Below are 19,368 nucleotides of genomic sequence, written 5' to 3' on the forward strand. Positions count from 1 at the left end.
CTGCAATTGGGCAGAAATGTATTCCACAGGACGAGCTGCTGTTGACTTACTGAATCTTATAATGTCCAAATCCTTCTCTAAATTTCGAATTGTTTTTATTCTTTCATTCTTTTTTAAATTCTGAGTCATCAAAATGATTTGTTTAGCGTACACAGTTTTGGAAAGCTTTTGTGAACTTGGGCAAGTTCTTAAGCTTTCTCATAATGGTGAACTATCGTATGTGCTTCTTGTCTAGGTCTCATGGGAGATGAAGAAAATCAAAAAAAAAATTCCATTTCATAGAGCACATCACCTCCCACAGTTATCAAAGTTGCCTTGACTGGGCTGTCATGTTGTACACTGTTGTGAGCAGACATACTTGCCAAACTGCCAGTACTCCAGACTTCGAGGGCAGATTCCCACCATTACTCTATCCAGACATCTGAGTTTCCAAATGGTGATTTTAATGGAATAAAATAACTCGGGACATAACTTGCCCAAGAAATCAAAAATCTTTTTAATCAGAATTTATGTAAACACTGTTGTAGGTACTTGCTCAGCCTTAACCAAACTCAAATGCAGCCTGCACTAGACTTAATTATAAATACAAATAATGTAAATTATTTTGAAATTATATTTGCAAATTCCAGTCACAGTAAACAATGCTGTACTAGCAGAGACTCATTGGAGGAACAGCATTCAATTTATACAAATAGCCAAACATATATTGAATCCAAAATCCAAATCAAGAGCAGAAATTAATCGTACATTGCATGTCAATATGAACATTAGTCCAGTATTATACATACTGCAAATTCGATAAAAATGCTTGAAATAATATGAAATAAAAAATGCTGCATTAAATGGAATGCGATTTGGTAAGTGCATAATTCAAGAAATTAATAAATTAGGTTTCAGATGCTTCAATCTAGTGCCCATGCTGACTCCATTCAATATTGTTTCTTTGTTAGGGCAATATTTCAGTCAACACCTTATTTGCTGGGGTTTTTGGGTCCTAGCTTTAATTATTGAGAAAGTGATAGGTTTGGTCTAACACAATTGGTGTCTCTATTTCCAAGCTTCATCCCTCAACAAGCCAACCCTGAAGTTGTGATTAATACCTAATCCCTCAGTGGTATGTGGCAATCATACCATGTAGAGGGTTAGCCATCAATACTTATTATATACTGAATTCTAACAATGTATTCTCAATCTTTGCATCTTCTGCAGATTTGGAAATATCTGATCTCAGTCAAGCCTTGATGGTTAATGCAAGGCTTACTTTTGCACAGTGGCATAGCAGGGCTGCCTTCTCTTTTCGGCCTTCCCAAACACAGCACACCTAAGCAATAAATGCCTACACGTGTCTCAATAAATACATATTATTAATAGTAAATTCAGATGGTGGGCAGAGATCATAGAATGTGAAAAGGGTGTTTGAGATTCCCAGTTCAGATCCTTAAATGTTTTTGTGTTTGTGTATGTTCTCGCCCTACTCTAGGTTACAATGCACCATACCTCTCTGTGTACAGTGAAAATGCAGTTGATGTCTTTGATGTAAACTCCATGGAATGGATTCAGACGGTTCCGCTAAAGAAGGTAAAATGCTTTTGTTAAAAACAAGATAGTATTTACTGCAACAAGCATAAAGATGTTTATCGAAATGGTAACTAAAAGTTGTGTTTTTGGGAAGCACAGATTAGGGAAGTAGCCACGAGGAACTGTCCACATTAGTACATTTGTTAATTGTCTTACCGTCATTGCTTTTTACATTTTTTTTTTACAGTTTTTTGTTTTGTTTGTTTATGCAGGTACGACCATTAAATGTTGATGGATCGTTAAACCTCCTAGGATTGGAGACTGTCAGATTAATATATTTCAAAAATAAAATGGCAGGTATGTAAGGAGACGACATATGTGGTTTAGGTGGGTGGTGCCAAATCTTAAGGTTGTTTCCTGTGTTCATCCGTGCCAGTGAGGCCATGAATCTTTTCTTGGTGGATAGCCCACATTTTAGATTCAGTCATTTCATACACATATATGAATGTCATAGTTTTAAAATCCATCATTTACATTACATTGTTTCAGACTTGTCATGGTCAAGCAATTCCGCATCATGTGAGAGAGTATTTTGGGATGAAATGACTTAGCTGGGCTCTCGTATGTAGTGAAAATTGTAGCAGTATCTTGCTGGTAAACAAGTTGATATTGTGGTTTGGGAGTAAAGAGGTGAAACAGTTCAAATTAACAGGTGCTTTTAACATAATTTCATTTATCGCCCTTTGTAAAGGTCAATGATGAGCCCATTTCATTCTGCAAGAAATTCTCAATTCACCATTATTTGTATGTTGACAGCACCTTGTAGGGCAGCCTTTTGAGGATCAGCACCTTTTTAGATTCCCAGCTTGATAAGGTAATAGAGGAGAGAAAGAAGGATATAAACACATTTCCAGCTATAGGTGTTCTCCAGACTCAACAAAAACAAGTTTCAACAAGGAACAGACACCCCCAATATCAAAAGTCAGGCCTACGCTCCAAGGCCACCGTATCAACATCATCAGTCCTTTAAAGAATGTCAGCAACTAGTCAAGCAGGACAGTATTCCAAAGGACCTTTTTGTTACAGTGGCTGCTCCAAGGCCAGAGGCCCACAAGGTAGGCCCCTCCTATTGGCCCCTGACCATCGAACTCCTGTAGGCGGAAGCCTGTGGTTATTCCTTCTTCATTGGGGGGCCAGAACCTCAGATTGGTGGGTATTATTCAGACAAAGACTGAACTCTCTATATAGTATTATGCCGAAAAAGGATAAACCAAGTCAATTTTGAATCTGGTAGCGCTCAGTGGCTACATCTCTTTAAATAATTTCAAAATGGTAATCCGGCATGACATAATGCCATTATGAAAGTAGATTATATGTCCGAACTCTAACTCAATGGTACCTACGTTCACATATCCATTGATCAGGTTCATCACCAGTACCTGAGGTTTGGCTTCACGGTCAATATTAAAAAATCTCACATATCAACAACAAACCCAGGAATTTCTGGCATTGCCACTAAGGGCAGCCAAAGAGAAAACTTACCGAAGCATCAAGATAGTGATGATATTTCAGAGGCTACAGCTACGTTTACTACACGTCGCATCCTCTGACTGTGAGAATGATAATGAATCTGTTGGAAATTATTGCATCATGTATTACGCTACTGCTGAATGCAAGGTTCAACATGTGTCCCATACAGAAATGTCTTGTCATACAATGGTCACAAGCGACTAGGGAAGGGTCGGATCTAGTATTGGTGGAGCCCAGTGTTCAGCACACAGTACTATAGTAGAACAAGAACACCTTGTTAAAGGGCAGATCGTTTTTGGACCAACACCTGCAAGTGACTATCAACCCAGATGTGTGTCTCATGGTTTTAGGATCTCACATGGGCAACCTTGCCATTCCAGGTCACTGATGATGGTAAAAACAGCCCTCCACGTCAGTGTGCTGCAGCTAACTCTTTGAGCCATTCAGGCCATCCTCTGCATTAAAGTGGTCCTAATGCGCAAATAGACAAAATGGCCACCTTGTATTACTTACAGACACAATTAGATTTGCTTTCCACAATTGTCCATGCCCAGTTTGTCATGGGGTGCTCTGTCACCAATGCAAGGTGTGGATAATGACTTTGCCAATCTTCTAAGCAGGAAGGTCACAAATGAAAGTGCAACTCCCAAGTTTTACAACCAATACTTCCACCGTTGAGGGATCCTGTTTGCCACGCACTACCCAATTTATTGCTTTAGGGTACAGACACCAGCAGACGCTGGGCAATTCCCTACGGAAAGTTGGTCAGTGATATCTGCTTTAGATTCCCCCCTCGGTCACGGTGTCAAGTGCCAGTCACACTAATTCTCATTGCTCCCCAACAAGGACCCAGCAGCCATCTATCTGTTAGAGATACACATTCACCCAAAAGAAAAGCTACATCCTCGTCCAGACTTATTCAGCAGGTGTGTGTGTGTGTAACTACATTCAGAAAACAAGTTACTCAATCTTGGCAACCGGCACCTGAGGCCTTAGAGTTTGGGTATTTGCCACTACCAGAAGGTTGTATGCAAATTATTAAAGAAGGTTGAAAATCTGTGCATTTAATCCAGCTAAAAGGAACAAATGTGATTTACAGCCCCAATCACAACATCGAGGTCTTAGCAGCAACTGTATAAAGCCTTCTGAAAACAGGGCTGCACCATACATCCATATGCCTTCATCTGGTGGCAATCACTCTTTACCTGCAAAATAGTGAATATCAGTCTGTGTTTAAAATTACTGTCATTGAGGACTTCATGAAAGGACTTAAAAGAGTAATCTTTCTAGGTTCCCCCAAATCCCCTCCTCGGACATTAATATTGGGCTCTTGAGTTCATGCTGGCTCCCTTTGAACCCCTCTATTTGCTTCCACTGCAATTGCTCTGTGGTAAGGTAGTTCTTGTGTCTATCAATCACCACTCTCAAAAGAGAATAAGTGAAGAACAGGTATTGTTGATCAAAGAACCCTATATGAAAATATACATAGATTAGATAGTCATTCTGTGAAGGCACTCTCTATTCATACCAAAGGTTATATCAAGCCAGCCAGTTCATTGTGTTATCCTACTCCCCCCCCCCCCCTTAGCCACTGTCACTAGCAAAAAACACTCAACACACTTTAGATGTGCAATGAACCATTGTTTATTATGTGGACCATACTCAGTCCATCAGGAAACCCAAGCAATTTTCATTTCTTTTGCTCAACCACACCTTTGCACCCCCATCTTAAAGGCAGGCATTGCAGATCATTAGATGCATTCAGCCTTGTTATGACAAGGCAAGATGTACCCTACATGAGATAACTAGGGCACATTCAACTCGCAAAAAAAGAAGACATGGTGTTCCTGGTTAATATACCACTCATTCATCAAGCTTTACTATTTGGACCTTCGTGTCTGCCGAGAAGCACAAATCAGCCAGACAGTACTTAAACCATTGCTCCCGGTGACTTCAACTTCTGCTCCAAGGCCACCACATTAGGAATCTCGGAGCTGCTCTTCAGTCTCTGCACAGCATATAATCTTGGGAAGCACATGCTGCCAACAGAGACGTTACTTACCTGTAACAATTGTTTGTATGTTGTAGTGTTTTAAATTCACATGAGCCTTAACTATCTCCCTGATGCCAGTCTAAGGAAAGACATATGACGCAATATATTTTCCACTTTTTTTAGGACTTAATATGTTCCTTCTTCAGCACACACACTTCTCAATGCTTTGCAGCTCTATCCTTACGGCAAAAACACAATCTGAGTTGCAGTCTGTGTCTGAGTGCTTTGTGCTTTTCACCAAAGAAAAAACTTGTAATATTTCAAGTCCAATACTAGATGCAAGAGTATGCAAAGCTTGTAAATCTATTGCACTACAAGTTCCAAAGTGATTTTTTCAGGTAAATAATGGTTTCTATCCCAGGGAAGCATCCTTGTGAAAAACAGCATTATTGAAAATGACTTATCTTCACAAATTCTATATATACTGATTAACAACTCTAACTGCAAATGTATTTCGCAGTATATATGGAAAAAAAAAACATTTCTTTAAAAAACTTTTTCAGAGGGCGATGAGCTGGTTGTTCCTGAAACCTCAGACAATAGCCGGAAACAAATGGTTAGAAACATAAACAATAAACGTCGCTACTCGTTTAGGGTGCCCGAGGAGGAGAGATTACAGCAGAGGAGGTAAGCATTTCTGTGAAATACATTACGTTTTCTCAAAATGTTCTAAAGTAAACCAGTCACTCCCACACTTACCACGACAACACTGCCTCCATTGGGTGCATTATCAAGCATGGTGAGTTAAGAGCAGATGCTAATTATATCTTACCACATTACTGTTTCCGTCAACCTTTCAGTCTATTTTAGGGGCGGAATTCAAGGGAGGGGGAGAATACTGTATCAGAAATTATCCAGGAACTGCCAAAGATTAACGCTATTCCACCCTCTCAGCTACTGGCAGCTCTTTCAATCTCCTGGAGTATTGCGCAGTAAATCACTTTAGTTAAAAATCAGTCCTTTGTATAAAGGGAAACTAACGGCAATGAATAATCCACCATTTAATTGAAATGGAAGACTTCCGTTCTCACAAATGCCAAACTACCCTCTAAGGAGTGCTGGTACTAGAAACTGTCTTGAACTATCCTAGTTACAGGTGTTTGCTAGATCTGAAGGTTGCAGTAATGCCTATGGTGACATCTGTAATGTTCTTGACATTCTGCACTCTTCTCATACTTCTTCATAATAAGGATATTCAATCAAGTCCCTTGCTCTTGTTGACCTGCTCTTTAGCAGGCCTCACCTATCCTAAGATTTTAATCATGGGCTCTCTTATCCTCTTACTGAGTAACATAATTCCAGCTGGGGCTCTTTTGTATTGGGACGTTTAAGAGTAACCTTGATCAAGAATGAGAAAACGGGGGACAGATGAGTGTAAGTCCTTCCCCTGTCAGTTTTAAAGTGGGTCAGAAGATACATTTAAGATAATTGTTTCCTGTGTGGGAAATGGGAGGGATGTGTGGTCTGCAGAGCAAAGACTCCCACCTTGCTGATGAGGGTGCTATAGCTGCATGAATAACATCCCACTTGTCATTCACTCTGGTAGTCACTTGTAATGGCAAAGAAGGCAATTGATTCTCTGGTACAAGCCCCGGCTGGTGCCTAGGAATTGTGTTTCTTGCCATGTATTAGGATGCATTCACTCTTTCATGACATCATTCCCTGCGCCAATCATCCTTCACACACAGGTTGGATTTCATTCTTTGAATCCTGTAAAACAATATACCTATCACTCTTTGGAGAGTAGGGCTATTTCCCTTCCTAATGAAAAAAGCATTACAAATTGCACAGCCTCTCCAATCGCCACATTTATCAAGAGAGATGTATTATTTGGGAAACCTGATGCATTCTGAACAAATTGTCAGGAGAGCAGAATCAGTGGCAAGAAAATTGTCAGATCTGTGAAGTAAACACGAATGGGAAATCCCTAGGCTGATATTTTTGTCTCGTATTCACAAAAGAAAGCAGGCATATGTTGTTCTGTTGTGATCCAGAACCTAATGTAAATAGTGTGCCGGGTTTAAATAGCACATGTCTTACGATTTTATTGAAACATGAAGGGTGATTGGTTGCTCTGGCCATGTTCAGCCCCTCTAAAGGCAGGATAAGTTCAAGAGAATATGCTACGCTCCAAAAAATACAGAACAAGATGTGCACACCACAAATATAAGAGAAGTGAAGCTCTAGTCCAGTTAGTCTGAAATTTTTCATAAGAGTGAGTGGGTTACAGTAGCCAAACTAACATGATTTCCGAAGGGAAAGTAATGCTACTGAAATGTACATTTTCTTTTACTTTCTAATCTTGTAAGTAGATAAAGGTAGCAGAATTTTGGATATTGGGTAGAGGTTTACTCTTTAAATTATTGTTGGTTTAAGATTTATAAGTGTGCTGAGGAGCTATGTGCTCATCTCGAATTAGTAAACTAAGTAGTGTTGAATAGTAAATGAAGGCAGGATCAGGTCTGAAGGTGGTGGAGAGGTTATCATATCTAACCTGCCATGTGTCAGTGGCATTTGAGTTTATATTGTGGTAACAAACATTGTGGAACTTGCATTGCGGTGACAAAAATGTACCTCATAATAGATTTTACTGTTTTTAAAACTTCTTTTTAAGCTTTGTTCATTCTTATTTCTATTTATTAGCCCCAAAATTGGCAGGAAAGCTCCTTCCCTGGATTTCTCTTTCACTGTTCCCCTCCCTTTTTTTTCTTAGTTTTATTTGCTGTCCTTATTCTTGTCCTTGATCTGCAGCAGTGTTTCTCCCCTCTCATTCTACCAGTCCCCACTTCTCAAAAACTCTTTCATTTCTTTGATTTCTAGAGTAACTCTTTCACTGCTCTTCTTTCACAGATGCAGCTTGTCGCTTGCCAAAATTGCGACACCCATGTGTTAGACCTTTCCATAGAGGAGACCCCAGACTATGAACCTCTGTTAGACTGCCATTGAGCACTTCTAACTTCCTTTGGCAGTATAGGCATGATTTGTTTCCTGACGATTTAGAGCTTTTCTCCCTACGTATTTCTCCCTACGTATGCACTTGTGAGGATTGACATTGTGTATGAAGCAAAGTGCTCAAAAAATGCAACATCTTATTTGAAATTGTTTGCTAAAGTTTTGTTTCCATTTTGTACCTTTGCTTCCACAGTGTTTGTTTCCATAATAATTTTCTAGTGTTATTTTACTGACAATGTTCACGTATTTTGATATATGAAGACGTATAGATAGCTAAATAGTGTAAGGATGTAAAGAGTCCTGAGGGTTTGGAGAGGTGTAAATAGTATAAAAATACTGTAATGAACACATCACTGAATAGGCCATGTATGGGGTATTGTGCTCAGGCGAGGGACCAACAGCTCTTTGTAATGTAACTAGGCGAAGTAACTTCTCCACTGAAATAAACACATTTACCAAAACACAACCTTTTGCCTCGGGTAATTTAGGCAGTCTGTACCAATGAGAATTGATGACTTGGCAGAATTGCCCCCATACACTCAAAGTGTACCTCTACAAAATAAAAATCAATCCGCAAACTACAAGTAGCCGAAAACGCTGCTTCTAGGCTTCCGTGAGTTCCCAACTCTCTGAATACACAAGATGTTCCCTCCCTTTGGACCTTGGGTTACATTGGATACAGTTTAAGGTCTGTTTAACAATTTGTTAGGTTATTCTGGGAAACACTAATTCTCACTTCCTAAACCTCTCTAGTAAACAGCCCACTGCACCTTCGCTTTCACTGTGGGTTTTCTAACATTGAGAAAATACTGGTGAGGCAGCGAACACTGGAAACACAGGCGGACCTGCTCTGAAATGTCTTGCCTCAGTCTCGAGTACTACATGTCCTTCCTGTAAGAGGGAAAGCAATTTGAAACCATCTTCCACAAAACTGTTGATTGCACAACTTCATACTACATTCCATCTGTCACCTTACTTACGTCATGCATAAACTGGCCTACCCACCTTGGCAACCCCACCTGGACATCCGAGCCATGTTTTATGCATATTCCTCTTTGGGATGTTTTCAATCTTACATCAAATTACTATTCACATTGGGGCATCTTAATTTTTAATCATGGGGGCATACTGGAAGTAATGCTAATGGCATGGGCAGCAGCTAGAATTCAGTAAAGCAATATTGCTTTTACAAAGATGTTTAAGTTTTACAACGTATTGATCTCATGGGGTTTTAGACATAAAAGTAGTTTATAGGATTAAGTTCTATTTTTGAGGTCAATGTAAATGTCAAATGTGATTTAATATATAGCACACTGGAGTGCAGTAAAATCCAATTATATAGCAGAATTGGCACTTTAAGAATGAATTACACTTGATGTAAGTGCAACTTCCTTAAGGAAGAATGACTCAATAGGGTATTTTTTCTTATAGGGAGATGCTTCGAGATCCAGAAATGAGGAATAAGTTAATTTCCAATCCCACCAACTTTAATCACATAGCACACATGGGTCCAGGAGATGGCATTCAAATCCTAAAAGATCTGCCTATGGTAAGAGAGAGTTAGAAGTGATAAAAGTGCTTTTTAGAAGATTGAAATATTCTTTTTTTGGTTATGATTACTTGAAGACGTGTTCATTATCTTTTATAATGCCAGTAAAGAGCAATGTTGTGTAAGGGCGCTTGCGCGCTGTTTTCAAATCAGATGCCAGACCTTGAGTCCTAGTTTAGTCTCTGACTTCTACTTCTGAACGGGCAGAGGCTTCTAGCGGTGTCTTCTTCTACTTAAGTATGCACCATTCATTGCCTACTGTGTATTTATCGTTGTCATTCCCTGTGTCCTCCAATCCACCGTATCCATTATCCTGTGCCCCTAATCAGGCTGACAGTCGTTTCACCGATATACTGGTCCAGCTTACTATTGACAAAAGTATAACCTCTAGTTTATGGTTTGTCTGATAAAATGAGGGCTCCCTTAAAGCACCAACCTCGATAATGGAGCCATGGGTATTTGTTCCCATACATACATAATGCAGGCCTTTACCAAACCTCAATCAAAGCCTTGTACTGACCACTTGTTGCCCACACCCGACTTACACCACAAACCTTTAGAAGCTGACCAACCCAAGAAGAAAATTGTTCACCAGTGTCTGTTCAAGACTTTGTATTCGCTCCCTATGAATGCACTGAATTGAAGGGGGAGAACCACTATACATTTCAAAGGTGTGTATTCCAATTTGACTTTTGATCCGGCAGCGAATCCATCCTTGCCAGCTCCTGAAAAGGCTGTACACCAGTGTTTGATAACACACAAAAATCTACTCTTAAATACTGGAGCCTGAATAAGCTACATGTGAACCTGTTGCTCTCAACGAGCGAGCTCCCTTCATGAGGATCCTACCTGACATCAATGCAGACACTACTCTGTATTAGGGAAATCATTTTTCTTGGAGAAGTGAGCCCTCCAAGTGTCTGATGGACATATTCTGTTCAACACACTTACCCCTTTTTTGTACTTTGAGGAGAGTAATCAACATGTTCATAGTTGCCTCTGTGTCAGGGGTCATGTTTTAGTTGACAACAATTTGTGTTCTATCTCTTTGGAAGATCATCTAAAACTACTCGTATTAAGAGGAAACCGTCTGGCCCAAGCTCTCCATCTTGTGCTGTATTTAGTGTCTATCTCTTAAAATGTCTAGTGAACCCTTTTCCTGAAAGTGCTCTAAACGCATGGCAAATCTGCACCATTTCAATGCTGTTGCTCATTAATCCACATTAATTCATATTTCCATTACATCCTTCACCTAACTTCCACTGCTTTGCCATTATCAAGAAAAACTATATTTATGTATATGAGAAGAGACCTTAACTGTTAAGTTAATTATACATGGGGAGTTGCAACTTAATATTATGGGCTGTAAATGTACTTTTAAGGGAGGTTTCCCAATGACTGCCATCTATAAGGGTAGAGTGTCCTTTTTTAACCTGTCTGATACTGAATGTGTACTCTCACCTACTACCGCCTGTTTCCAGCTTGTTTCTGCACACAGCTAATGAAGATGAATAGGCACACATGACTGCTTTGCTCACTGATCACCGTTTGTCTGTGACAAATGCTTTGGCTGGGGATTTCTTAATGGGTGTAAGCATATACTATCTGTAAGACAAGCTGTTTTCCAAAAAGTGCAATTATTGCTTTGCACCACAACCATTAAATAGTTAATTTAGCTATGTGAAAGCCTCTTTTCATGCAGGCCCTACTTCCTAAACAGCACCTTAGTGACCCACCCTTAAGTTTCATTTTTTTTTTACCAGCGAGGACAGGCAGAAAGTGTGCTACTGACCTATTTCTTCAGAATAAGGTACATTATTGTCTACTGAGTTTTATATGACCATACAATGTTTAACCAAATGTTGCTTCTCAGTGTCTTACCGCTGAGTGCTGCTCTGTAGTAGAGTTGCCTAAATTTTAGGAGTGTCTAGGAGTCCACTCTTAGCATCTCATCCTAACATAAACTACATCCATTGCCTTTGTACTTCTAGTTCCTCTTTCAACGTGCTTTGATACAGTGTTATCAATTAATCCAACAGCTAAATAATGCACTGCAGCTATTATTTGTTAAACACATTTCTGGGTGTAGAGCTGACAGTGCTTGAAGATGGCCACTCTCTTCTGAACTCTTGTGTTTGACTCTACTGTAGTGGCTGTTTTGCTACCCTTGGTGGGATGGTGGAACCAGTGTCCTGGATGGTGTAAGTGGCTCAAAATCTAAGGACTTGACCTTTGTTCATGATCTAGCCTACCTTTAGCAACTTCAAAGGCTTGAATATCCACTCCCTCTTCGGCTGCTTTAGAAAAGCCAAAATGGCAAACCACTCATGCGAGGCTTCGTCCAGCGTACCTCATGTGCGACTCACAAGTAGGCTTTGGTGGAGCAGAGTTTCCACGGAGGCCTTGCAGTGGACCCACAGAGTTCATGACAGTAGAACTGCGTGAGGCTGTTTCCGAGCTCTGGAAGTGACAGCAATGAGTGGGAAGGTCTACACTTGGCAGACAGGAGTGGAAACCTGACCCAACCTTCAAGATGATGAGTTGACCGAAATTGGCTTTCTCCAGCCATAAAGACTCTGCAGAATGAAAAGATTATTTCTTTACACCACACCACTTTGAAGCATGTCAGGTCAAGAAATATTGTGAATCTGAAGTACCTGCAGAGTATTCTGGATTATCCCAATGGGAGAGGCTGTTGCTAACCTCTATTAACTTTCTGCATACAGGTCTTCTTACTAGGACAAGCTGTACGAGATGTTGAGGCAAAAATGGAAGTACTATAGGGCAGGATGTAGACAGTGGAATATAAGGTGTGTATAAGATTGTGAAACAAGAACATTCCCTACAATACACCAGGTCAACAGTGGAAACTTCTATGGGTGGCTGTCCAAATTGCAGCAAGGGGAAATACGCACCATGTTCAAGATGGGAATGCAAAACGTATGTAGATTTGGAGAATGTGGGCATATATCTTTAGATTAAATGCCTCCTCCTTGAGTTGGGCTATGATGACTTTTTGAAGGTGGCGTCTAAATTGTTGGACAACTTGATAAAAAGAGGAGTGTCAAGGTGTGCTCCCATTGATATAGCACTGAGGAGGCTGCCCATTAAAGCCCCGGCGCTTTGATAAAAAAGGTGGAAATACAGTGATGCTATATTTTAAAGCACATGGAGACAGAGCTAACTTAATAATTTACCTTAAATATACTGGTAGCTGAATACATATGTCCCCGGACTTGTGCCTCTTGACATTGCCATTGACACGGCAGAGGAAGCAGGCGTTCTTGGAAATTGAGGGAGCTGCAAAAAAGAGAAATCCAGGCAACTGTCATATACCAGGCATGATCAATGATACACCAGTGGAAGACCTGTATTTTTCAGCAAGTTGAACCCACTAAAGCCCTCCTAAAAATGTCTGAAGCACCCCAATACTTGAGAATAATTTCTGTGGGCAAGGTGTTACTCTGATGTCTCTTTAGGGCCCCTGAATGAGTTCAGTCCTGAATGCGTTATGCCTGTCTTCTTTCGAGATTAACAAATAAGAAAAATAGGTAGTAGTGTTCCCTAAAGGGAGAAACCGCACATCAAATAATGACCTGGTACGTATGACTTATAGTCTAAAGCGTGTAACGTTATTTTCCAAAAATTAGAGCGGGGTGCTAGGACAGCACATTAAACAATAACATGCATATACAAAAAAACTCCTAAACGCTAAAACAGCACACCCTTATGTGTATTTATCAATCCAACTCTAATGTAGGATGAATTCAAGACCCAAACAAAATGCACTAATTAGTACAATTCTCTTGCCCTATAAGGGGCCACTTATATCCATGTCCCTTTGATCCTCCTCCTCCTCCTTCTATTGCTCTCTCAGGTATATAATACTAATTTAGTAGAACAAACTTTGTAAGAATGTTGAGATCACTATCATTTTTAATGGCTCTAAGCACTGAAGAACAACAACTTTTATCTTTTTGTAAATAGGATATTGTTTGTATTTTGTATTTAGATGGATTACTTATTGTATATATTTACTTTTCCAGCCTTGAAAAAGTCTGAGTACAGACGAAACACATGTCGGCTAGATCGTGTGCTGGGAATCTTTAAAAAAAAAAAAAGAATTAATAAAGTCAAGGACCTGAAAATTGTTTAACTTGTTCTTGGACTGATTGTTGGATACGAACAATACTGATTGATTTTTCTCAGAAGGAATTGTCCTAATTAGTGCATTTCGTTTGGGTCTTGAATTCATCCTACACTAGAGTTGGATTGATAAATACACATAAGGGTGTGCTGTTTAAGCATTTAGGAGTCTCTTTAGAGATTATTAGGAGATTTTTCTGTAAATACATCCCCTTGCATCCACAATACTGTGTGGTATAGTTCTATTTGAGATTTGTTGATTAAGTACTTTTTCGGATTACAATACTATTGAATGCAGGTTTTTCCCCTTCTCTTTGAGGGAAGATTTGACTATTTTGATCTGGAAGGATTTGTTTGAATTGTACTGTGTTTAACTGCACAAAAAGGGTAGAAACAAGAATATAAGATCCTTCTCTTCCTCGTTAGTCTTAATAACATGATGATGGCAGACTGGCAACCTAACCCCACATTTACTGACTAAACATGCTGTCCCTTAACTTGCAAATAAATGTACAAATTTGCTTATGGGAACTTCCGTTTAGTTAATCAAAGGAGTAGTAATCGATGTAATGTAAGAACTGTGATGAGAAAGATAATGAGTCATTGTAATTATGATTGTTAATTAGTCCATACATTACATCTTAATGATCCATTTTGAAGATCCCTTAATGAAGTTTTAATCCTAGTAGTATGCAGATATACTGGATCAGCTTCCCATCTTGGATTGATCTGTATTCATAGAAAATACCAGGTGCAGGCCAGAGATGCAGCACACAAGCATGATAAACCATGGAAAGTCCCCAGTGAGTTAGAAGCTGATTAAAAGAGCTGCCCACAAAGCTAAGAGGGCTGAAAGAGAGTATATAATTGTTCAGGTCTGGAAAATTAGAGATATCTTCAAATTCAAGCTCCCTTCTGTCTTGCTACGAAGATGCCACTTCCCCAGTAGAATTGAATGTATCCAGAAGGAATCCATCTTCATATTTTAGTCTAAAAATTGCAAATCGGTCACAAGAAATCTAGACGTAAATCACTAAAAGTCGCAAACAGAGTCAGAGATATTGTTGAATGTGTGAAATAACTCCTGAAGGCAGTATTTCCTCTGGATTAAAAAGACTGGAAAAGTGGAAGCAGAGAAACATCTTGATTAAATTCAAAGGAAGACGCATCTTAGGTTTGAAGTCAGGATTAGGACGTAAAACCACTTTGTCTCGGAAAGAGCTTTAAATATAAAGTGTGATTGCCTAGTTGTCTGTCAAATTCAATGGTTCCAAAAAGAAAACTGAGGCAGTCAAAAGGGAAAATGAATCTTCCTGCAGTCGAACAAAGGGTTAGTGATGCACAGCTTGAAGTTACCAAATCACGCCCCATAAAAAAAGGTTAGGAGTGAAACAGAATATGGTTCAAATTTGTATATCACCAGAAACAGAGGGGAGAAAAATCATTCTAATTTTCTCTGTAGCATCATGTACACCACAACCACTGATGAGTACATAATAACAGAGTAAATGATCCACAGGATCTACCCTATCTTCCTCCTAGCGCAGGAAAAACTCTTATCAGTACCCTTGTCATGTCTAGAATTGACTATTGCAATGGACTATTTATAAATGCACAAGAAAAAGTCCAAAAAAAGTTACAAATAGTACAGAATGCCGCGGCTAGGATTCTCTCGGGTACTCCTAAATTTAAACCAATTTCAGGAGTCATTCGCCAGCTTCATTGGCTGCCTATCAAAAGCAGATCCAAATTTAAGGCATTATGTATAGCCTATAAATCAATCCACGGCTCAGGACCTGAATTCCTTAGGAGAAGCTTTTGCCAGTATAGACCTATCAGGAATCTACGCTCTAGCTCTAATCAGCTGCTAACGGTCCCTAGAACCAAGAAAGCCACCTGGGGCGATAAGAGATTCATCGTGGCAACAACCAAACTCTGGAATGAACTTCCGCTACATATTAAGAGTGCCTCCACTCTTTTATCTTTTCGGAAGTATATAAAAACATGGTTATTCAAATAATACTTTTCGTCTCACCTGACTGACTGTTCTAATCTGTCCTATAGCGCCGAGACACCCCCGGGTAGTTGTGCGCTTAATAAATCGCCTAAATAAATAAATAAATAAATTGATGTATACGGTCAGTGTTCTGAAGAAAACATTGTGGTACCATCCTAGACTCTTGGTCTCCTGTTACACAAGCAGCAGAGGCAATCAGATTTTTACAGAGTTGGGAGGGTGCAGAGTAGGTGATCAACTGAATGAAACATCAAAGCCAAGCTCTTCACCAAGCGTAGCAGAAGTTGAAGCCATAACGTCCAAGTTCAATAGGGTGCCACCAGCACTTCACAAGCCCCCTTAGGGAGACCCTTGGAAAACGATTTTTAAAAAACTCCACTTTCTGCCAGAGGGTGGTTTGCCCTGTAACTGAAAACCCTTAATAGAACATTCTCTGCTGAGATGAAGTGATACAATCTGGGATGGCTGAACCTGTTTACAATCTAATTGGAAAACAGTAGGTTTAGGCAATAGTTTAGCGACAAGAGAAATCTTAAACGATTTAAGCCAGCTCGATCAATTTTTCAAACTCTGAGAAAGAAGTAAGTGAAGTACCTATTTCAGAGAATCGTGCAAAAAACAGATGTGAAGCCATAAGGAACAATGATCATTCGGTTTTCCTACTGGTAAATTATCAACCGGCTAATGGTAAACAAGCATAGTCAAGATGCTGAGGCCAGAAATGAGTCATCCCTTGTCAGAAAGTCAAACTTGTGACCTTTGCCACATCCTCTCCCTCTGCCTTCATGAAGACCCTGTGTTTCATTTCTCAACCTTTAAGATATGCCTGCCTACCTGCAGCAGTGAGTATTCTTTTTGGGATTCTCATCTTCTTCTAAATGCAGGTCTGTGACCCATACAAGTGGGAGAAGTTTGCAGACCTTTCAGGATATTTCTACAGAGTCCATTTGCCTAACTCTTGGTTGATACTGGTTAGCATTTTAATCAGGTAATGAACATCCATGGTTAGCGCCGAAGGGAATTAGTTGACCACATTCCATTTTGGTGAGTTTAGGCTATTCTAAGAAAGGAAGCATGAAAATCAGAGAATTGACTACATCCTGCAAAATGATTTCAGGATCCAGTGACCATGTCAACCCCCTATTGTGGTAATGTTTAGTTCTGTTACTGTCTGCAGACTTATGGAGAACTCAATTGCTCAATTGAAGGAGCACTTCTGGCAGAGGTGCATCATAACAGGTAAGGTAACCCAACCTATTTTTTTATATTTGCTTGATACTATTGTGATCTTAAGTTTGTACCCATTGCTGGCACAGTTTGCCAAATTATGCTAAACTGACCCTAAAGTCTTTCTACAGCTAAATAAACTGATCAAATGATGTTAATCCTGATTCCCAAAATATGTGTTCGAGGCATATGAGCTGCAGATTACACACTTTTGCATAGATCGGCATCTGGTGTTGGGCCCGGATGTTTGCAGTTTGTTTTTCCTCTTGGAAAGTCTTTGGAAGTCACAAGGTCGGTGACTCCTCCTTTGGATCGTATTGCGCATGGGCTTCGGCTCCATCCTCAGATTGTTTTTTTCCGCCATCGGGCTCGGATGTAATCTTTGCGCTCCGGTTCCGAACATTTCCAGTTCGACGATCGAAGCGGAATCCTCACCTCACATCACGGTATTGTTCGATCGCGATTACCTCAATCAACGCACCTTCTCATCGACAAATCTTCGGTTCCAGTCGTCGACGGCGGCCTTCGGGCCTACCCAAGCTCCGGTCCCGGCTGATGGAAAAAACTCCATTCAAGAAGTGCCCTCGATGTGGGTCCAAATTCCCCCACACCGATCTTCATGAGGTGTGCAACCTCTGCCTCTCCCCTGAACACGCGGCTCGAGACTGTCCGGCCTGTAAGTCTTTCAGATCGAAAAAGACTATTCGGGACCGAAGAGCCAGACGAAACATGGCACACTCTTCGACCTCCGTTCCAGTCGACATCTTCGGGGACGACATCGAAGATCCGGGACAGCAGCGCACCGAAGAGGAACTAGTCAGTGCTTCCGAAGCCGACGACTCAGATGTGGAGGACATCACTCCGGCGCAGAGGGTCGTGAGTAATATACCCCCCCCACACCCGCACCGACACCCAAAAAGGCTTCGGTCACGCCTTCACCTCCGGGCCTAGGCAAGACCAGAGACACTGCTTCACACACCCCACCTTCGGGCCCAGTGAAGAAGCCAAATAAGCCTTTCGGCAGCTCTGGCTCGAGCCAGCCTGCCAGCGGTGTCGAGAAACACACTACGGCACCGAAAAAGAAACAGGCCTCTACCTCGACACCGAGCTCCGCACCGAAGTCCTCGGGGTCGAAACCCAGTGCTTCCGTACCGACGCCATCTTTGGTACCGACCAAACCCCATAAGGCCCTCGGCACCGACACTTCCACGCCGAAGCCCACCTCGGCGCCGACCAAGAAATCGGAGGTTCCCAAGCCCAGTGCTAAGCAAACTGGCACGGACAAGCCTAAAAAGTCATCAGCCCCGAAGACTTCGGCGCCGACGGACCAAACATTGTCACAGGAACTATTTACACCGGATCCCTTACAAAAAACTCTCACCAAGGATCCAAAAACTGTACATTTGTCACTCTCTTCCAAAAAGAAACATTTGGACAAACAGGCTCCGCCTCCACCTCCAAAGAGGAAGGACTCTGCTACCTCCCCTTTCAGAATACCTTCCCCACCTCCTCCACCTCCTCCACCCTCTCCACCTCCGCCTTCTCCACCCCCACCTCATCGCTCTCCAACCCCGTCTGCAGACGATGATGATCAGGGGGACCCATATCACGATCCAGGGGATGTGCCCCAAGACCCCACCCCTACAGGATCCCCAGACCCATGGGACAACTACAATAACCCAGATATTCCAGACGTCCCACAAGATGACCTTTACCCTTCCAGGTCATCTCCACCGGAAGACTCATTAGGTTTCCACCACCTACTTCAAAGGGCGGCACATTATCACGGGGTAGAGTTACACACTGACCCAGTGGAGGAGGATTTCCTCCTCAACACTTTTGATACCGCACATAGATCTACCTCCATACTACCTATGCTCAAGGGGGTGGTAAAACATGCGCCAGAGGTTTTTAAGGACCCAGTCAGGGCCAGGGTCATTAACCCACGCATAGAGAAAAAGTACAAAGCTGCCCCCACAGATCCTGCCTATATCAAAGGGCCAGCGCCACTAGATTCCTTAGTGGTCTCCACTGCACGAAAAAGGTCAAATTCCCAGGAGTCAGGCGAAGCACCACCACCTGACAAAGAGTCAAAACTACTGGACGCGTCAGGAAAGCGCACTGCGTCACAGGCAGCCAATATATGGCGTATTGCCAACACCCAACGCTATTGGGCAGATACGATAGGGCACATTATGATGAATTAGAAACCATAATGCACCACCTCCCTGAAAGATACAAAACTAGGGCCAATGAATTAATTCAAGAAGGTAAGACAATAACTAACACCTCTATATGCTGTGCCTTAGATGCAGCAGACACAGCCTCCAGGGCCATTAATACTAGCATCCTCCTCCGTCGCCATGCTTGGCTAAG

At 41.2% G+C, this 19,368-nt stretch overlaps 1 protein-coding gene across 3 annotated transcripts in view; it reads left to right on the forward strand.

Moving 5' to 3' along the window:
* CDC42BPA (CDC42 binding protein kinase alpha) overlaps positions 1-19,368 on the forward strand; it is a 797,672-nt gene that overhangs the window by 743,601 nt on the left and 34,703 nt on the right. For all 3 annotated transcript variants that reach the window (XM_085613029.1, XM_085613030.1, XM_085613031.1), the window contains 4 exons: positions 1,481-1,578; positions 1,791-1,875; positions 5,605-5,728; positions 9,485-9,602. In XM_085613029.1, the coding sequence (XP_085469155.1) occupies positions 1,481-1,578; positions 1,791-1,875; positions 5,605-5,728; positions 9,485-9,602 (425 nt within the window). The remainder of the gene's footprint in view (positions 1-1,480; positions 1,579-1,790; positions 1,876-5,604; positions 5,729-9,484; positions 9,603-19,368) is intronic.

The sequence above is a fragment of the Triturus cristatus genome, chromosome 6 (assembly GCF_964204655.1).
Source record: "Triturus cristatus chromosome 6, aTriCri1.1, whole genome shotgun sequence".
NCBI classification, from domain to species: Eukaryota; Metazoa; Chordata; class Amphibia; order Caudata; family Salamandridae; genus Triturus; species Triturus cristatus.